Here is a 21,312-nt window from a genome sequence, read left to right as displayed (position 1 = left end):
CAATTGTAATGTCATAACTAGCTAAAATCCTGCAATCAACTTTCGTTTTTCTAAAGTACACATTCAGGCTTATCGGACCGCGAGCCCTCGAAATATTAGCAAATAGGCCGTTTAGAAAAAATAACGAAAAAGTTTGTGAAAAACTGGGTTAATGAAACCGAGATAAATTTTGTCAGAGATTGTGTATCATAAAATATGGCAACCCTAATCTAGGATTGATCACCGAAGGTTATTTTTTTAGGAAATCTAACCTGTTTTAAAATTGTTCATTTTAACTTGAATTTGATTGCATAGGTGTTTATGGTGTTAAATATGGAATAAATTAGTTTTGTTAGACCTGAAAGTCACGCGGACCAAAACATGTTTGGAAATAGTTTGTGGAATCCATAGAGCTAGCTTACAGACAACATGCAGGTGATTGAGGCAGTAAAACATGTGATCTGTCAAACTTGCTACAATGTAAGTTACTGTTTAATAAGTTCTATTTGATACAGCTTAATACTACAAAACCAAGCGATGCGACCAGAAAAGGAAAGGTGGTCGCTCAATGGTAAAAAGAAAAGCTGTTCATACAGGATCAAGTAAATCAATGTTATATTTCTTTAACACATTGTGTATGGATTTTTGTGCGGTTGATCAAAAACCAACATAAAATCATTGTACAACCTGTTTCCAAAATCGGTAAGTCGCTACAGCTAAAAACGTAGAACTAAGATTAGTAGAGCTAAGAAGGCCATTGTGAGCCAGTTTCATCTGTGCTGTATGCCCAGTTGTGGCATCGCACAGACTAGGTGATGCATGGGGTTGTACCCTGTTGCTCCCAACAATCTGGAGTGCCGTTGGATGGCTACACTAGCCAATGCGGCCGATCTCTCGTCACCAGCTGCACTGATGAGACCTTATAGGTCGAAACAGTGTGCACTGTCTGCAGCTTAAGATTAGTAGAGTGTTTGACAATTTATTTCAAAACGCTCTAGGTTACCATGTTGGATTGCACACACATTTATTACCAAAAATGACGGTTAGAGTTTAATTTAATTCCAGTCCACTACGCCGATTAAAATACATGAAAACACAATGAGAGTAGATTGTAGATAAATTTTGTTTGTTTCATCCATTCTCATGATTTCTACACCGATGGTGCTACTTTGGTATGGCATCTTTTTATATGGGAATTTGCGTTGCTTAGTTGACTAAATCTTTTGTCACAAAACTTACAGTTGTAAGGTTTTTCTCCAGTATGGGTCCTACTATGATTTTGCAGCTCCCACATGGTACGAAATTTTTTGTCACAAGCAATACAAGCATGACTTTTTTTCCCACTGTGGATCAACTTGTGTCGGCGCATTGATCTCAAATGTTTAAATCGTTTCTTACAAATTTCACACTTGTATCGCATCTCATTGAAGTGGACAACTGAATGTTTTGCTAAATCACCGGAGTAGGAAAAACGCTTTTCACAAACTTCGCAGTGATGAGGTTTTTCTCCAGTGTGAACCTTCATATGTTCTTTGGCATAAATGCGTAGTCTAAATCGCTTGTCACAAAAGTCACATTTGTATTTTTTTTCTCCAGTATGGACTAATGTATGCTTGCGTAAATCTATATCTCTTCGAAATTGTTTCTCACATTCCATACATTGCTGCGGTTTGACATCACTGTGAGCTACCGTATGCAGTGTAAGGCTGCGCAGCCGATTAAATTGTTTTTCACAAATTGTACACTTGTGTATCTTTTGATTCTTGTGGCTGTAACAATGAATGTTTAACTTCTGTTTTGTAGCAAAATCCTTTCCACAAACTTCACAATGAAACGGTTTCACTTCGCTGTGGGTTGACATGTGAATGTGCAAGCCTCGAGCAGTAGTAAATGTTTTGTCGCAAATCTCACACTTCGGAACAATCCCAGCATGAAGCAATTTATGCTGTTTTAATATCCAAGAAGAAGAAAAACTTTTTTCACACACGTTACATCGAAAGGTCTTCTTCTCTTGATTGTGTCGCTTCAGGTGGTCTCGCAGTGCACTTACATTATCAAGTGCTTTACCACATTCCTCACACTTTGGCTGATTACCAAAACAATACCACTTCAGCTCTGCACTAGTTCGAAATCTCTTTTCACAAACTGTGCAATGATGAAGTTTTTCATCAGTGTGAATGAGTATGTGAGATTTAAGTTGGGCACGTGTTCGAAATCTTTTCTCACATATTTCACATTTAAATGGTTTTACATCAGAATGAACTAAAACATGCGCATTTAGGGCGTTTTTTCCGCGGAATTTCTTTTCACAAATGTGACATTCAAAGGGTCTATCATCGCTATCAATAGACATGTGTTTTTTCAGTGTACCAGCCTCAGCAAATCGTTTTTCACACACTTTACAGTGGTAAGGTCGCTCCCTAGTGTGAACTCGAAAGTGCAGTTTCAGGTTTGCATTCCTTGTAATCTGTTTCTCGCACACGTGACACTTAAACGACATTTTTTTCAGCACAAACGCAGTCGTTTGTAAGTTATAAAATTTGTACTAAACCTTTAAATACAAATTCCACACCAATGTTACATATCATCGGCGTGATAGTTGGTCCATATAATACGAATTACTAGACGCAAACAACAAACTTAAAACATATTAAACACATCAACTCTTTTAAAACCTAGTTGTTACATTATGAGTAACGTTGCATACAACATCTATGATTTTGGAAGGATGTCAAATAATGTGTCGCGTATTTTCGTACCAAACGGTACAAAATTAAATAAATAAAACTAGAAGAGTGATTCACTGCACCCCTGCTATACTCAAACGTACTAAGTAATTTGTTTGTATGCCATTGCTCTGAGCAAAAACTGCCTGATACAAATTGCAACCAAGTGTGACGGTAAGATTAACTGTAACATTTTGCTGAAACCTGTGTTTATTATAACTTTGTGTGGTTAACGATACATCTGTATTCGAATTCTTGCGCTTCATACTAAAGATTCGATTGATGTAAACTGCCATAAAGTAGCTTAATTGCTCAACGTTATCCGCGACGGTTAAGTTTTAGAAATTGTTTTCAGAAATAGTAATAAACGTTTCGTCTAATTTAGACAAAAATCACTACTACAAACCACTTACTATTTCATTGATAGGTCAACAACGACTTTGCGATGCAAAAAACAATGCCCACATGAAATGCAAACTGTTATAGCTGCTAAGCCCTGTTCCAGTTAACTGCTATATTACTTGTTTTCACTCAGGAAAAAGGAAATGATCGTTTCTTCCTAACTAGGGCAGGCAATCTTTCAATATGGACATATACAGTGAGAAACGTGCGATACGATCGAAAAAAGGCACGCAACGTTTTTCCAAACATTGTTGGGACTGGTATTTGATGCCACCTAATTTATTTGCAATGTTCCTAAATAGTCTTTTTTGTAATAGTCTGATTTGATTGAAAACTGACCAAAGCTGTTGGATGGTTTTTTGACGACCACAAGCATTTTGATCCTGGAAAATAATAAACATTTTGTGACGTTGATGAGTATGCTTGATCATGATTTTGTAAGTAATTAAAAAAATTGATCTGATTGAAGAAAACCATATTGAATTTTGAAATCAATTGCCCAAAATTAGTGAAAATCTGGCTCGTTAACCCGTCAATCATCTGTTCTCTTTTCCTCGCGACGCGCATGACTGGCTGTGCCCTCGTAGACAAAAATATATAAAACGTCTGTCACACAATACATGTAACGTCCGTCATTGTGATACAAATATCTAAAAACGTTACAGCTTTATTCCGGAGAGAACATAGCCTTGTGACACCCGTGGTCATGCATGAAGCAGCGATCACTTCCTACCGACCGTTAACCAACCAATCGCTCCCATGGGATTTGATTGTCTGGCAGGGGCACAGGCGCTTATACACATACTAAGGGCTGTAATGTTAACCACCAAAGCGATTGGGCTAAAATTTTAAATAGCAAACAAGGAACCAACCATTAACAACTGTTTAAATTTCAGCACAATAGGCGTTATATTTGTGACATTAAGGACTGGTAAAGCTAAAAAAATATTGGGGTTTAAGGGGTAAATCCGGCTAAACGTTACAAAATTCTTTAGAATAGCCTACACACCTTCAGGGAAGGGGAACCATATAAATCAGTCTAGTTTTGTATTGATGATTGAAGTGGGTCTAAAATATCTAAATTGGCTATGTTTACAGATTTTGTCCACGTAAAATTCTATCCCACTTGGATGTGACATTGCTTTGTTGTTAACTTACATACTTAATTTGAAAACAAATTACCAACTTTAGCAGTGAAAATACATAAAAACTGATCATTCGCCAAAACAGTTCTTTTTTGTCGCGCATCTGATTGCAACCTTGCTATTTTGCTCGATGGTATAGCCTACAATACGGTGGCTACAAGGCCAGTTCAACACTGTTTGGAAGAAATGTTTTTTTTAACAAAATGCTCAAATGGTTTAAATACAAACACTTAAATTTTAGTTCAAATTGTTTAATTATAAACACCTAAATGGATCATTCAGGTAAAATTAAAAAGTTGGTTACAGGAAGTACTTACATTTTTGTAATAAGCACAGCTGGAAGGAAAAGCCAGATGTGTGAAGTGACGTCACAGACGATAACAGGGAACGAGAAACGTTGTCGAAACGTCTACACGATGTATTCTATATACACCACTACCTTGGCAGTAATGTTTATGATTAAATTATTAAAATCTGTTTTGGACATTGTGTGGCACCGTTACCTTGCAATAAGTAACTTACGGATTTATCAAGGTAATATTAAAAGGTTGGTTACACAAAGTGCCTACAAGTCGTTCACTTACTTTTTAAAGACAGATTTGTAGTTCTAGAGGCTTGGTTCAAAATAAGTTGAAAGCTACACACATATATACATGTTACAGTAGGAGCGATTTTCTCAAAAACGGTTATTCGCCATGGCAACAAAACAAAAATGACATAAAGAAGTCAAGGAAGATATCAGAATGAATAGCAAAACACCACACTAGTAATTTCATGTGTTCGTTTTTCCCTTTTTTATAGATTTTTAGACAGGCGGGTTACATAGTTTTGGTTTCAAATGCTTTTTCCGTATGTGAGTATTTGCGTTGCTTCGTTGACTGAACCTTTCATCACAAAACGTGCAGCCGTAAGGCTTTTCTCCAGTATGGGTCATATTATGCTTACTCAGTTCCCAGATAGTTAGAAATTTTTTGTCACAAACTGCACATTGATGACTCTTTTCCCCACTGTGGACTGCTTTATGTCGCTTGCATCCCTCCAAATATTTGAATCGTTTGTCACAAATTTCACACTTGTATCGTTTTTCGTTGGAATGGACAATCGAATGTTTTGATAAATCACCGGAAGAACGAAAACGCTTTTCACAAACTTTGCATTGATGAGGTTTTTCTCCAGTGTGAATCTTCATGTGTATGTTTGCAGTACTGCGTAGCCCAAATCGCTTGTCACAAAAGTCACACTTGTAATTATTTTCTCCTGTATGTACTAACGTATGTCTGCGCAACTCTATATAGGTACGAAATTGTTTCTCGCATTCCATACATTGATGTGGTTTGACATCACTGTGAATCAACATGTGTTGTTTTAGGTGGGCGGGTTGACCAAACTGTCTCTCACAAACTTCACATTTGTGTATCTTTTCGTTCTTGTGGATGTAACAATGAATGTTTAACTTCTGTTTTGTAGCAAAATTCTTTTCACAAACCTCACAACGGAAAGGTTTCACATCGCTGTGGGTTGCCATGTGAAGTTGCAAGCCTTGAGCAGTTGTGAAAGTTTTGCAGCAAATCTCACACTTCGGAACTTTTCCGACATGAAGTAGTTTGTGTTCTTTCAAAGTACGAGACGAAAAAAAATTTTTTTCACACACATCACACGGAAAAGTTTCCTTATCTGCATTGTGAGTTTTCATGTGATGCCGTAAAGCTGCTTTGGAAGAAAATCTTTTTCCACATTCCTCACACTTTGGCTGATTACCAGTGTGAACTAATAAATGCCTCTTTAGCTCATCACTAGTTCGATATCTCTTTTCGCAAATTGTGCAAGGATGAGGTTTTACATCGGTGTGAATAAGAATGTGAGATTTTAAATGAGCAGATCTTCGAAATCTTTTCTCGCAAATATCACATTTGAACGGTTTTACATCAGTATGAACTAAAAGATGTGTTTTAAGGCTACTCCTTGTGCGGAATTTCTTAACGCAAATGTTACACTCAAAAGGCCTATCGTTGCTATGAATTAGCATGTGCTTTTTCAGTTTATCAGATTGAGCAAAACGTTTTTCACACACTTCACATTGGTAAGGTCGTTCGCCAGTATGAACTCGATTGTGCTGCTTCAGGCTTGCATTACTTTGGCATGTTTTCTCGCAAACATTACACCTAAATGACATTTTCTTCAACACTCGGATAGTTAACTTAACTGAAGCTATTTATTTTTAAAAAAGCTTAAAAAGGTTTTCAAATCATCTGCGTAAAAGATTCGTATCACTCAGACAAAGTTTGAAATATAATGCTTATCTACTATTGCATTATGATTTAAAGAAAACTCTAAAATATAATGATAGTCGACACCGTTTTGCTTGCTAATATTCCCATAAAATTCACTTTTCGGCATGACAAAACTAAAAACAAACTGGTCTGTTTTGTTGATTCGTTGATTCACTACCATATATCTCTTTCTGGTCGACAAGTTTGTGTGTGCAAATAAACTTGCATCCTACTAACCAGAACGAGTACTATCTTTGGCAGACTGACAACACATTGGTCAAAACGTCTACTCGCCCTAACGAAACCGAAGTAATCTTTCAGTGTCACGCTCGATTGGAGTCCTGCTTTTTTGCTCGAGGCTATACTGTGCGGTGGCTACATGGACAATTGTTGTCTTGTTTTCCTCAACCAACGCAAACATTATTTTCATTTAGAAATTAAACTTAAGGTTGCTACCGCACTGATAGAAGTGTTCAAGTGGATATGGCCCATTAAATCGACTAATCTTTAATCCAAATAGTCAAACAATAATGCCATGGATGGCTGCACTTGCCAATACGGCCTGATCACAAACTGCACTGATGGGATCTTATAGGTGTGCACTGTCTTCTGCTTATGATCTATTAGTTGATGCGTTTACAATAATGTATTTGGTTAAACTCACACGCCGCATATTACTTCAAAAACATACATACAATACTTACATGCAGTAATACAAACAGTTTGCTATATCCTAAAAGAACATGTTTAGTGACACAATGCCACAGATTTTGAAATAAGTTTGTCAATATTAAGTAACAAGGTACGGGGTGAATACAAATAAACAAACAAACTAACAAAGGAATTGCCACTGGGGATCTCGCTCGCAAACATAACCCTGCATTGCGTTATTGAGACAGCCGCTGCAACTCTCAACTAAGCGGGGGTCTTTAAGCTTCATATAGATGTTATATTGTAGATAATATTTGGTCACAATAAACTACCACAAACAAGACAGTGCATGTGCTGCAGTGGGACTACAACTCACTATTAAGGATTTTTTAAACAACAGTGAGCTTGGGCGTGGAACTTTGGGTACTTTGAATTTGCTGTTCAAGTTCGAACAACTTGCATTTCGTAACACAGGACCATGTTAAGAGAACATCCAAAACCGCTCTAAGTCTAGAAGGCCATCCAAAGAAGTGCCAGTGTTTTGCTTTTCCTAAATTTATCGCTGAATAATGTTTCAATGAAGCAAGTAAGCGGACAAACCGTTTCGCGCCGCCAAACGAGAAAACAGACCAACCAAGAAAGCGTGGGCTGTTTCCACGTCTTCTCAAAATAACAAAGAAAGAAACAAATCTGCAACCCCTCGCTAAAATTGTACATGAAAACGTTTTGGCTATCGTACAAACTTTAAGGGTTTGGCCCCGGTGCATACGAAACTAATTCCTAGCGGTTTATCAGGCCTTTGCACAAAATGCGCGTTGTGTGGTATAATTATGCACTGCATAAGGCGATGGTGCATAAGCAGTGTCATTTGCTACACATGGCAAAAAATGGTTTAGCACCGGTTGGAACCACCATATATCGATGTAGAAAGAAGACAAAGCTAAATAAGGCGATGGCAATGCAACGCTGTTACAACACTGTGCAACTAAACCACCAGACGTTTTTGCTGACCATCCTGATTTGTCCGATTGTTCTCATGTAACGTTTCTACAAAACCACCATGTGAAGACTTGGATGCTTGTGAAACCAAATGGCTTTCAAATATATCAACATTCATAAACTAGTTTTGCCCACGGTGCGGTAATTTCATTTTAACCTTTTTGTTTATATTATTTAGTAGTTTAAATTGTACTATGTTGATTTGTTTTGTGTTCCATGCTTATCGGTGAGCGCCTTGACCGCTAACGGCTTATCTTGTTCCTATAATTTTCCGCGTGCGTGCTCCTAATCGCTTGTCGCAGTTTTTCCTCACTCTTTTTTACCTTCGTGCTGCTTAGACGCAGTTCTGCCTTAGTCTTATGTGATTTCGCTGAGATTAGGTGACCGGTTGGAGGCGCTAAACAAGCATTTTTAGCATAAAATTGAAGTTGGTCGGATACCAACCGTTCTGGCCCTGTATTTGGTCGGTTTTAAAGATTTTTAACCTGGCAACCCTGGCATTAAACCGTGCGAAACGAGCTCGTGCTTGTAGCAGGTTGCTGGTTCCTTTTGTGTGTTGGTTTTATTACTTGATTTTTGGATTTTACCTTTAGACTCGTTGTTTGCAGTACGTCTGATGATGCCCACTTGGGAGTAATATATATCGCTTTACACTATTGTTTGACGATTCTGATTAGGAAGCACTGTTGCTTCGTTAAGTATTTTATACAGTGAGAAACGGTCGTCACGCTCGGAAAAGTCACCCAACGGTTTTCCAACCACCATTTGGGCGGTTATTTGATACTAACTAATCCGTTTGCAATGCTCCTGAACAGTTGTTGTCAGATTTAAGGTAAATAATTTTTTTTTATTTCAAACATTATACCGAATCCCTATTCACGAATTGAACTATTTATTATTTTGTTACTTATCAGTTATTTCAGCGTGAATCTTTTTTAATGCAAAGTGTCACGGACAGTGTTGCTTTTGTTGGCAAATAGGTTTCTTGCCTTTGGCATGATTGGCTCCATGCGAAAAGCATGTGTGTAATCAGCACCTTTTTTGCTGACGTTTTGCAGGGCTTTACTCTGAACATCTTACGCCAGTGTGTAAAGTTTTGTGAAGCGAGTGATTCTCGCGAAATGCAAATGCAGACTCTGACATATGATAAAGGGTTATATTTAATGGATTTTATTTCAAATTGGATTAAGAACCAAATGTTACAATTTTAGGAAATCTAACCCGTTTTAAAAAGGGTTCATCGAATTTAATTGCAGATGTTTTTATGGTGCGCAATAAGGAAAAAAAAATTTCTAAACCTGAATGTTTCAAGTTTACGAAAGGAAGTATAGAAATCTTTTGTGGAATCCGCATAACTAACTTCCAGCCAAAATGCATGTAATTGAAGCAACAAAACATGTGATCTGTCAAACTTGCTACAATGTAAGTTATTGTTTAATAAGTTCTCTGGAGTGTAATTCGAAATAAATGTTTGTTTTTAGGTTCTGTATTGTTTGTGTAAACAACATTAAAAACAAACCTGATCAAACACAATCCGGCTTCAGATATGAAACATTACAAGGCGACTATTAACTTGTGAGAGCTGTGTTGATAACAAAAACAGGAATTTGTTCAATTCAACACTGCGCAACCAAGCGATGCTAGCAGGAAATGAACGGTGGTTGCATAAATGGCAAAAAAAGTTATACAGGTAAAGTAACTGAATGTTATGTCTCTTTGAAATGTGGCTTTTTGATTTTTCGCGGTTGCGGGGGCTCGTGTGTGCGTGCGATTCCCGCAATGAATAACAATGCCCTGGATTGGCTATTGGATTTGGAAATGTTCTCCTGCGTCAGCTGAGCTTCTTGGGCTATGTTATTCTTTACTCGGAAGCTTATTGTTTCTTCTGCTTCTCGTGGCTCGTATCGGTCGTTTGCAATAGCGAGTAAGTTCATTATTACGATTCTTAACGCTTGCTGCATAGAGCCGACATGACCCACAAAGGATCAATTTAGGCCTTGTCTTTTATTCTGGTGACGCAAGACACATCAAGTCTCATTTATCTCAATGAAAGTATACGATGGAAAAGAGAGAGACAAACGACAAAACATTGGCTTTAAAACTGATACTCGTTTTTCTTGCGATCATCCTAGAACAGTACCTTCTTCTATTCACATAAATTATTTGTTTGTTTTAAGTTAAACGCTTGCAAAGATATGCAGCACTGCAATGGATTGCACAACTATTTCGAAACAGCCGGCTCAGGCAACATCCCATCTTTTGGCTAGGCTGTTGAAACATATCAGGAAGACGGGAACATGTAACAATGTGGGAACAACGACACTGAATATGTACTTTCAACAGTTACTGAATCATGAGAACACATGGAAGAGTAAAGTTACACCGCTCAATATGTCACCAAAACAACACATAATTTCTCATGGTACCGAAAGGACATGACTGCACACATTTTCCATTACTTAATGCTTAGCAAAACCGAAGTGTCAAAATGATAGTTTTAAAGCACGTGACCGCTACGCGCTTGAACAAAAAACCAACATGAAATTAATATGCACATTTATTCAAATTCAGTGATTTGCTGCAGAAAAAAACTCGGATAGTGATTTTCAATTGATTTCAAATGTATCTACGTAACAATGTAAAATTGCGCCCATCATTATTGACAAAACTGTCTGTTAGAGTCTAATTTTGTTTTGATCCTCAATCGCCTGTTTAAACTGTGTATGGTTTGCAAATAATGTCCACTGGATTGTGACTTGAAGAAAAAAAATCCATTACATAACAAAATGGGAGTAGATCGTAGATGATAGATACAATTCGTTTGTTTCACTAGTTCTTACGATTTCTGCACCGATATGTTTCATGGTGCTGTTTTCGAATGGATGTTTTCTATATGGCGCTTTGCGTTGCTTAATTGACTAAACCTTTTGTCACAATACATGCAGTTGTAAGGTTTTTCTCCGGTGTGGGTCCTATTATGATTTTGCAGCTCCCACATGGTATGAAATGTTTTGTCACAAACTGCACAGAAATGACTTTTCTCTCCACTGTGTCTCAACTTGTGCCGACTAAGTGTTTCCGAACGTTTGAATCGTTTGTCACAAATTTCACACTTGTATCGCTTTTCATTGGAATGCATAACTGAATGTTTTGATAAATCACTGGAACAGGGAAAACGCTTTTCACAAACTTTGCATTGGTAAGGTTTTTCTCCATCAGTGTGAACCTTCATATGAAGTGTGACAAAACTTCGCAGCCTGAATCGCTTGTCACAAAAGTCACATTTGTAATTTTTCTCTCCCGTATGAATTAAATTATGCCTGCGCAGCTTTACATGTGAACGGAATTGTTTCTTGCATTCCATACATTGATGCAGTTTGACATCATTGTGAATTAACATGTGATTTTTGAGGCAGTTGGCCTGTGCAAACAGTTTCTCACAAATTTTGCACTTGTTTCTTTTCGTTGGTGTGAAAAATGCAGTGACGGTTTAACTTCTGTGTTGTAGCAAAATTCTTTCCACAAATTTCACAACGAAAAGCTTTCACATCGCTGTGGGTTGACATGTGAATTTGCAAGGTTCTAACTGCAGCGAATGTTTTTTGGCAAATCTTACACGTCGGAACATTCCCTGTGTGAAGTAATGCATGCTCTTTTAATGTCCGAGACGAAGAAAAACTTTTTTTACACACATCACACTGAAAAGTCTCTTTCTCGTCATTGTGACGTTTTAGGTGGCGTCGTAGAGTTGTTGCAGAAGCAAATGTCTTACCACATTCTTTGCATTTTATCAGATTACCACTATGAACCAAACAATGTGAGTTTAATTGGTGACGTGTCCGAAACTGTTTCTCACAAATGGCACAATGGTAAGGTTTTTCATCTTTGTGGATGAGAATGTGACATTTGAGATGACCAGATTGTCGAAATCTTTTTTCGCAGATATCACATTTGAATGATTTTGCATCAGTATGAACGGAAAGGTGTTTTTTCAGGGCATTCTTTTCTTTGAATTTCTTTGCGCAAATGTTACATTCATAAGGTCGATCATCGCTATGCGTAAGCATGTGCCTTGTCAGAGTCCAAGCCCCAGCAAATCGTTTTTCACACACTTTACAGTGGTAAGGTCGTTCCCCAGTGTGAACTCGATTGTGTCGCTTCAGGTTTGCGTTGGTTGTAAACTGTTTCTCGCACACGTCGCACTCAAACGACATTGTTTTAATCTAGACACCTTCTCTTGGTAAACTAGCCTCTGAAAAATGACAAGAAAGGTTTAAATACAAAATTAATTGATGAAATGCAAGGTGCAAACCGGTAAGCAATGCATTCGTACTGACTACAAAAAGATATAATTAACAACATCAAATAAAAAACGTCTACATGTTAATATAGTCAAAATAACATTTCGTGATTTTTTCAGACTTCTGGCAAATAAACTTGATTTAATTTAATTAGATCTGGTAACAAATTTCGCAAACACGACTTGTAGTAGGACAGCATTCTTGCGTATTGTTATATATGGTGTATTGTTACACATTTAAAAAATTGAGAAGGTGGTGGGAATGGGTTTATTGCCGAAATATGACTCAGCACTTTCGAGATTAGATTTTGCAAAAAAATATTTTTTGCTTTTCATCCGCAATTCGGAATGAACTTAAAAGTCTTCTCTTGGTAAGCAATGTGGTATACCCGTTTGAGAATCACTGACCTAAACCCTGCGTGTCTCACTGACAATTATAAACCTTATATTTTCTCTTTTTGCCTGACTGAATAATGTTGACTAGATTTCCTTTTATTTCGTTCTTCTTTTTTGGACATTGATTTAAAGCAACCAGCCAATGTGTTTAAAGACGAATAACTGCTCGTGCGGTGCAACGTATGTCAGTTAAACCCGGCGCAACCTTTGTACCAGGATACAGGAGCATCAAGAGGACATCAATTCGACTGTGTGCCCCCACTTGCAGAGCAACCCAGCGCACAAGGTGAATTTCAACCACCCAGTTGTACTGGCGTCGTCTGAAGATTATACACCCATTGTACCCTTTTGTCGCTGTTATCTACGCGTTTTACCTGCAATTCGCGCTTGTTTCTTTCATTTTTTTACTGCTATCACCGGTTTTACGAACTGCTTGGTTTTACATTCATTCTTTTGAGAATGACAAGTTGATTGTCGAAATGTTATGTTTTATACAAATATACTGGCTTGTTTGTTTCTCGTTAGAATTTTTAAAAGCGTGAATTGTATACCTAATAAATCACCATATAGGAAAAACGCACTGTTGACGAATTTGTGTCTGATGTTCAACCTGAATAAATGACAGTACAATTATTTCAACTTACTTTACATTGACAAACTGACTGACTTACGCTATATGTTGCTGCTATTTTACGCTAACTGGTTTGTTGGTTTCTTACAACTAACACGATTATTTATAGTGAGGAACTAACGTGGTATTCAAACCCGGTGCGAAGTCATACCGCACCAAAACAAAGAAATACAAGAAAAAGGTTTTGTGATAGTGACAAGATTAAGGCGTGATACCTTTAGATTTAGAAGGACGTCGGCTAACTTAAAAAGATTACAAGTTAGTAGACAATGTCCAGCATTCTCAGACTCCGACTGCAGCTTGCGTTTGTGTTTGTTTTCTGTATTTTAAATCTTCTTTATTTTAATACGCCGTATAACTGTAAATGTGACTTGACATACATAGTGCTTTAGCAATTTTGTTACAAGGATTTTTTAACTAATTTATTCGTGCCACCAAAATTTATTAACCTTTAAAAAGACCTTGTATTAGCAACCTAGAGCCCCATTGGAATTTAAAAAATCAATAGACTCTATTTATTCTTGCACTTGTGCATTGCACACAAAGTAATATAACTTTTGAGCTAATGCGGTATTTACACTCTTTTTCTGACGTAACCAAAACTTAAAGCTAAACCTTACCATCAGCAGAAAAGACGTTACAAAGCCGAGAGTTATGTAGGCAACAAATGGGGCCAAATCTGGTGTACTCCAATTTGTCAGCGTCAGTTGAAATATAAAGAGGATATGAGAATATGTGAAAGTAAATGCACATTGAGAGAAACCTAAATAGTTTTGAAGGGTTTAATAGTTGAAAATTGGTAAAGAATAATTTACTGTTTGCTATGGCCGGTTTACAAACAGTAATTTGTATTGGCCTAATAAATCAGCAAAAATACAACACTTCAGATATGTCACGCTAAAGAATTATTGTGCTGCAAAAACTCTTTTATTGTGGTCCTCTACGTTTAATTTGCTTACTTGGTAAAATGGAGACCAGAAGTGGAACAGACCAGACAACAGCCAAGTCAACGTGGATGGATAGACTTTCCTGCGTACGGTAAACCATTGGACGTTTGATGGCGCCCAAGCGATTGTAGCATAGATATAGTAGATGATAGAACGACGATGCAAAGCCAAGGTTGGTGAAAATTCCACCAGCTATTGCCCCTGGCGATCCTCGAAGTTGAAACTGTCGTTTGTCGAGTTCATCAGGAGTTGAGTTCAATGACAGGGAAAAGTTGTATATTGTGACAAAGAAAATCTGACTTCCTGTGACAAAATAAAGTTGATGAAACCACAATGAGACTTTTGAAAAAAGTTTTTATTTGAACGATTGAGTTTGGTTCACCAAGAGACACAATTGTGCCCCAGTGTGGAGTTTGGCCGAAAAATCAATATGGTTTTCTTTTTTATTCTAGTTCAGAACCTTCTGGTTAAAGCAGCTTGATGTACAGCTATTGACATATCGGAAAATGGTTTATTTGACCAAAACAGTTCAAACGCTTGTAATGTTAACTTATGATTTTAGAAATAGCTCTATTCATGCTTTCTGTTAAAGGTTATGCGTTTTTTATTTAAATAGTTGGGTTTTATTATTGACACAAAGTTAAAAACAAACTCGACAGCAAGCATGTCAGCTAAGGCAAGAGAAGCTTTAATTCTGTTGTAGTTTCCAGTAAATCCTTTGCGTTTGGGCAAATGACATCGGATAACAAATCCGTTTCCCATCACGATAAGCAGACCCAGGATAATAACCAGGGTCATGAAGATGGAGGCACCTGTCATGCTGCAATCTTCACAGTCAGCAAGAGTGATGTTACTGCAGCCTGTCATAGCAGCATTAGAGCAGAATGGTGACAGTCTGCATAATGTGGATGTCTTGATGAGCGTGGAAGCCCGAGTTGCTTCGCTTGATAGTAGCATTGACGAAGTTTCCTCAATCATGGCAAATGGTATAGCTGTTGCAACCTAAGTCCTGTTCAAATACTTGGTTTGTTTTGGTGGTAATTACCGGATGATATTTGTGAAATGCTATGTATTAAAACTCAATGATAGATCGCTAGAGGTCTATTTAATTGTTGTAACATGTCTGAGTTTGTAGTTTACCTGTGACTGAGCAAAACTGATTTTTAATTACCAAAGGATATATTTACAAAGTAGTATTTCGAAATTAATTTCACTGTACACATGTAAGTCTGTTGCATAAGCAAGACATAGCACCAATAAGAACTGGTTTACCGCAGAAAATAAGCACCTTATACACACTGAAGACAGAAAAAAATGCGCACGAAAATTGCGAAACCCGTCTGCAATCCTGTTAACGCGATTTCTTAAAGAAATGTCAATTCACTCAATTTAAGGAAATAGGAGTGAGTTAAAGAGTGATGAGCAAAAACACAATGGGGCACCGCACAGAATTTCTATGCAGCAAAGCGTTAAACGTTGCGTGTTAACCTAATATGGTCGTGTCGACCACGGGCACCATATGCAAAATTTTCCGTTACCGCGTACATTGCGTGACAAGCCAGTTTACCTTCAAAAAGGAATTTCGAATAAAAGCGTTGTAAGACCATTTAAAATCCCTTGCCTTGACTTAAAACATTTCGAATTTCGTGACGTAAGTGACTTCCCAATAACAAAAGTCTTACGATGCAAATCAATTGTCATTTTGCAATTACTGTCATGTTGTGAAATACAAAATACCGTATAACAATAACGATTTGATTTATGTTGATGGGTCGGCTTTCTGCATTAAACATCTCTGTTACTGGATTTCAAAACAGTCGTGATATAAAAGCACAGTCCAGACTAATTTTTGGACCGGAACATGCAGTCTCTAGGCAGTTCTACATCCCGTTTGTTGATATTTGCAATTCATGCCCTTTCGCCTGCCAAAGCACAGCTCGTAGAGCAAGTTTTCGAGGTCCAGCAAAGCTTTTTTTTGCTATAATCAAACGTATATGTTCTGGCAAAGCTTACAAGCAAAAATATCGAAACAAAATGCAGTTCAGATAAACACACATCAGCGACAGCGTCGCGAGTGCTTGTTATCTGCGAGATCGTTTCAACCAGTGGTTCTCAACTGGTGGTCCATGGTGACTTTTTGGGTGGTCCACAGGACGTCCTCTAAATTAGTGGATAAACTAGAGATGATTGCATATTATATATTAAAAGAGTATTAAAATGTTAGCTGTTAATAATAGTATGTCACTTCTTAAAATCGGTTTAAAAGAACTATATTTCAAGCCCAAATGTTTGTTTCGTATGCGAACTTTATTCTTGCTTCAAAAAGAAATGGTCCACGATATTATTTTACTGGGCCGGTGGTTCATTGCCCGAAACGAGTTGAAAACCACTGGTTTATACGAAATAAGTTTGCGGCTCCTTCGTGTGCAGCGAAAACGTATCGCCTAAACAAAATAAGACACACAAATAACTTTAGTACAAGACAATCTTCAAACAATCGGACATACACTATGTTGTTCGTATTATACGCTAACTTGTCTGTTAGTTTCTTACCTCTAACATGATTATTTTTAGTGAGGAACTAACGTGGTGTTCAAATCCGGTGCAAAGTCATGTCGCATCAAAACAAAGGAACAATTACTGCGCGATACGAAAACGATCCAAGAAAAAGGTTTTATGATAGTGACAGGATTAAGGCGTGATACATTTGGAGGTTAGAAGGACGTTGGCTGACTCAAAAAGGAAAATAATTTCAAGTATTTTTACGTCAGTAAAGGTTTAATACAAAATAAAACATAAAATGTAACAAACGTCTTTCTGCATGACAAATTAGTGAACAATGTCCAACATACTTACGCTCCGACTGCAGCCTACCCCTATCATATTTCTTTTTTCTATTTTTGATGAACCGTGTAACTGCAACTTTATATACACACTGCTATAGTAACGTTGTTTAAGCAAATAACAACAACTAAAAAGTGAGAGAATCTAATACGCGTTATACATCGAAGTTATGTTTGCAATGGTGGGGAAAAAAACATAACAATTGACCGTGTGGTCCACAGTACAGACTTAAAGAAAAAGCGAGACTGCAATCAGTGGGGCGACAATAAATGATTACTTGAGTTTCCTTTTAGGGAGTGAACATTTTGACCAGTTGCTAGTCGCTACTTGTGCTTTGTTATATTAGTGAGTATGTAAGTTTATTTTCACAAAGTGCACAAGCAAAAAGTCAAACGAAAAGAGGTAATACATTTTTTTAAGCCAAGTATGACAAGCTGCACAATGTTTCGAAGTGTAGAAAATAATTTAATTGTAGTGAGTTTATAGGATTAAAAGCCTTATCCCGCTTGTTCATGCATTGAACAATTTGACGGTGCAGAAGTTTTTTTTTTATTTGTTGATTGCAATTTGCGATTCCCCAAACAGCAGTAGAACAGAACACCCGGCACTAAAAACCTCATACCTATATAGCACCACTAAACATTCAGGTATTTTAGGTGTCGCTTGCCCACGCAATGTGGTCGTTGTGGAGCCACGTGGAAAAAGTAGGAATAGGCTCAGTCTCGTGAGAACAAGTTGCATGTACAAAAAAAAGAACCCGAGGGCTGTTAACCGCATGGGTGGTTACCGAACTAGTGAGACGTGCCTCAATAAACAAACAACACTGTATGTCAGTCAAAACTGTTGTAGTGGTTGACAAGCGAAAGTTTACATCATACACTACTAAAATTGCCCTATTTAAACATAGCGTGTTTTCGTGTGTCCTATATTTGATAGTTCGTGTTTGTATGTTATTTCATTATGGACCTGTTATAACGCAAAGTGTCACGGACAGTGTTGCTGTGTTGGCAAATAGGTTTCTTGCCTTTGGTATGTTTGGCTCTGTGCGAAAAGCATGCGTGTAATCAGTGCCCCTTTTGCTGAAGTTTTGTGGGACTGTACACTGCACGCCTGTCGTTAGTTGCTAAGGTATGTGAAGTGTAATCTAAATGCAGACACTGACATAACTTATATCAAAATGTAATTTCTAATGGATTTTATTTCAATCTAGTATTGAACCCTAAAGGTTACATTTTTAGGAAATCTAACCCGTTTTAAAAACTGTACATCGTAACTTGAATTTGATTGCATTTGTTTTTATTAGGTGCAATACGGAGTTAACTAATTTTATTGGATCTGAAAGTCACAAGTGAACCAAAAAAAGTTTGGAAATCTTTTGTGGAGTTCGTAGAGCTAGCTTTCAGCCAATATGCATGTGAGTAAGTTCGGTATAAACAACGTTTGTGTAAACAACGTTAAAGACAAACCTGATTATATTTTAATCCTGAAACATTGCAAGGTGTGGCGAATGTTTACTTGTTACTGTTGTACCAGCACAATTCATATCACAGCAGTAGAATAAAAACATGCACTTGAAACAGCTTGACACTACAACACCAAGAAATATGGAAAAGGTGGTCGACAATTAAGGAATCGGTTATACACGATAACGTAGCTGAAGATTATGTTATATTTACATATTGTGTACAGTTTTTTTTTGCTGTGAAACGAACACCGACATATAGCCAAAGCACACTTTTTTCCCAAAATAGGTAATTCGCAACAGCAATAAAGTAGAAATGAGGTTAGGAGAGATTTTGGTAATTTTTTACATATGTCTATTACGTTGCTATGACGAATTGCACTATTACGTTGCTATGACGACAAAAATGAAACAGCCCATTTTTTTCCCAGTCTACAATCGCCGATTTGAACCGCAGCGTTTACAAATGCTTGTCACCAGGGGGGCACTTCTCAAAAAAAATCACTGGATTATGATTTTGTGAACAAAAAAAATACATAACGTAACACAACGATTATGGATCGTAGATGGTAAATACATTTTGTTGGTTTCACCATTTCTCAAGATTTTTGGACTGATATGACTCATAGTGCTGTTTTGGAATGAGATCTTTTCATATGGGTATTTGCGTTGCTTAATTGACTAAACCTTTTGTCACAAAACTTACAGTTGTAAGGCTTTTCTGCATTATGGGTCCTATTATGAGTTTGCAGCTCCCACAAGGTACAGAATGTTTTTTCACAAACTTCACATGCATGACTTTTCTCTCCACTGTGTCTCAACTTGTGTCGGCTAAATGATCCCGAATGTTTGAATCGTTTGTCACAAATTTCACACTTGTACCGCTTTTCATTGGAATGCATAACTGAATGTTTTGATAAATCACTGGAACAGGGAAAACGCATTTCACAAACTCTGCATTGATGAGGTTTTTCTCCAGCAGTGTGAACCTTCATATGAAGTGTGACAAAACTTCGCAGCCTGAATCGCTTGTCACAAAAGTCACATTTGTAATTTTTCTCTCCCGTATGAATTGAATTATGCCTGCGCAGCTGCACATCTGTACGGAATTGTTTCTTGCATTCAATACATTGATGTGGTTTGACATCACTGTGAATTAACATGTGCTGTTTGAGGTAGTTGGCCTGTGCAAACAGTTTCTCACAAATTGTACACTTGTGTTTCTTTTCGTTGGTGTGAAGATTGCAGTGACGGTTTAATTTCTGTCTTGTAGCAAAATTCTTTCCACAAATTTCGCAACGAAAAGGTTTTACGTCGCTGTGGGTAGACATGTGATAATGCAAATTTTTGGTTGTAGCGAATGATTTTTGGCAAATCTCACACGTCGGAACATTCCCTGTATGAAGTAATGTATGCTCTTTTAATCCCCAAGACGAAGAAAAACTTTTTTCACACACATCACACTGAAAACTCTCCTTCTCTTCATTGTGACGTTTTAGGTGGCGTCGTAGAGCGTTTGAACTAGAAAATGTCTTACCACATTCTTTGCATTTTGTCGTATTTCCACTGTGAACCAAACAATGTGAGTTTAATTGAGAACATGTTCGAAACTGTTTCTCACAAATGGTGCAACGGTAAGGTTTTTCATCATTGTGGATGAGAATGTGAGCTTCAAGATGAGCAGGTCTTCGAAATCGTTTTTCGCAGATATCACATTTGAATGGTTTCACATCAGTATGAACGGAAAGGTGTTTTTTCAGGGCATTCTTTTCTTTGAATTTCTTTGCGCAAATGTTACATTCATAAGGTCGATCATCGCTATGAGTAAGCATGTGCATTTTCAGAGTCCAAGCCCCAGCAAATCGTTTTTCACACACTTTACAGTTGTATGGGCGTTCCCCAGTGTAAACTCGATGGTGCTGCTTCAGGACTGCATTCTCAGCACTTTCGAGGTTTTGCAAAAAAATATTTTTTTCTTTTCATCCGCAATTCGGAATAAACTGATTTTCAGAAATTCGCGACAAAGGCTTGACCTGCACAGTAAACCTCCAGTGGTTGCGGGATAACGTCGCTTGAGAACTGGGTCGCAAAACTATCCGGTCAAGCACATTTGTGACACTGATGATCTGACTACAAGAAAATAACTATGACAAACCAATACCGTAAAAACTTACGTAAACTTTATTAATTGAAATATTCCAGAAAATGTAACACTTTGATAAAACACCACACACGAATTACTTACTTGAAGCAAACTGACTTACGCTATATGTTGCTGCGATTTTACGCTAACTGGTTTGTTGGTTTCTTACAACTAACACGATTATTTGTAGTGAGGAATAGTGATGAACTGGTGTTCAAACCCGGTGCGAAGTCATATCGCAACAAAACAAAGAAATAAATACTGTGCGATACGAAACGATACAAGAAAAAGGGTTTGTGATAGTGACGAGATTGAGGCGTGATACCTTTAAATTTAGAAGGACGTCGGCTAACTTAAAAAGAGAAAAAAAAGACGACGTCGATAAAGGATTAACACACAGCAAAACACAAAAAGTAA

General features: G+C 37.4%; 2 protein-coding genes and 1 pseudogene across 2 annotated transcripts; all 3 read right to left on the bottom strand.

Moving 5' to 3' along the window:
• Positions 1-306: 306 nt before the first annotated feature.
• Positions 307-4,823, bottom strand: LOC145214440 (uncharacterized). Its single transcript, XM_080082966.1, has one exon. The coding sequence runs from the start codon at positions 2,477-2,479 to the stop codon at positions 1,130-1,132; it is 1,350 nt and encodes a 449-aa protein (XP_079939092.1). The 5' UTR covers positions 2,480-4,823; the 3' UTR covers positions 307-1,129.
• Positions 4,824-4,886: 63 nt separating this feature from the next.
• Positions 4,887-13,598, bottom strand: LOC145212870 (uncharacterized; annotated as a pseudogene).
• A 5,183-nt stretch (positions 13,599-18,781) lies between these two features.
• On the bottom strand, positions 18,782-20,656 carry LOC145214442 (uncharacterized). Its single transcript, XM_080082969.1, has one exon. It carries the CDS (start codon positions 20,588-20,590, stop codon positions 19,376-19,378), a length of 1,215 nt encoding a protein of 404 aa, XP_079939095.1. The 5' UTR covers positions 20,591-20,656; the 3' UTR covers positions 18,782-19,375.
• Positions 20,657-21,312: the final 656 nt, after the last annotated feature.

Source organism: Phallusia mammillata, chromosome 2, assembly GCF_965637545.1.
Source record: "Phallusia mammillata chromosome 2, kaPhaMamm4.hap1.1, whole genome shotgun sequence".
Taxonomy (NCBI): Eukaryota; Metazoa; Chordata; class Ascidiacea; order Phlebobranchia; family Ascidiidae; genus Phallusia; species Phallusia mammillata.
Note: the sequence above shows the minus strand (reverse complement) of the source record. Positions and strands in the feature narration are given on the sequence as shown.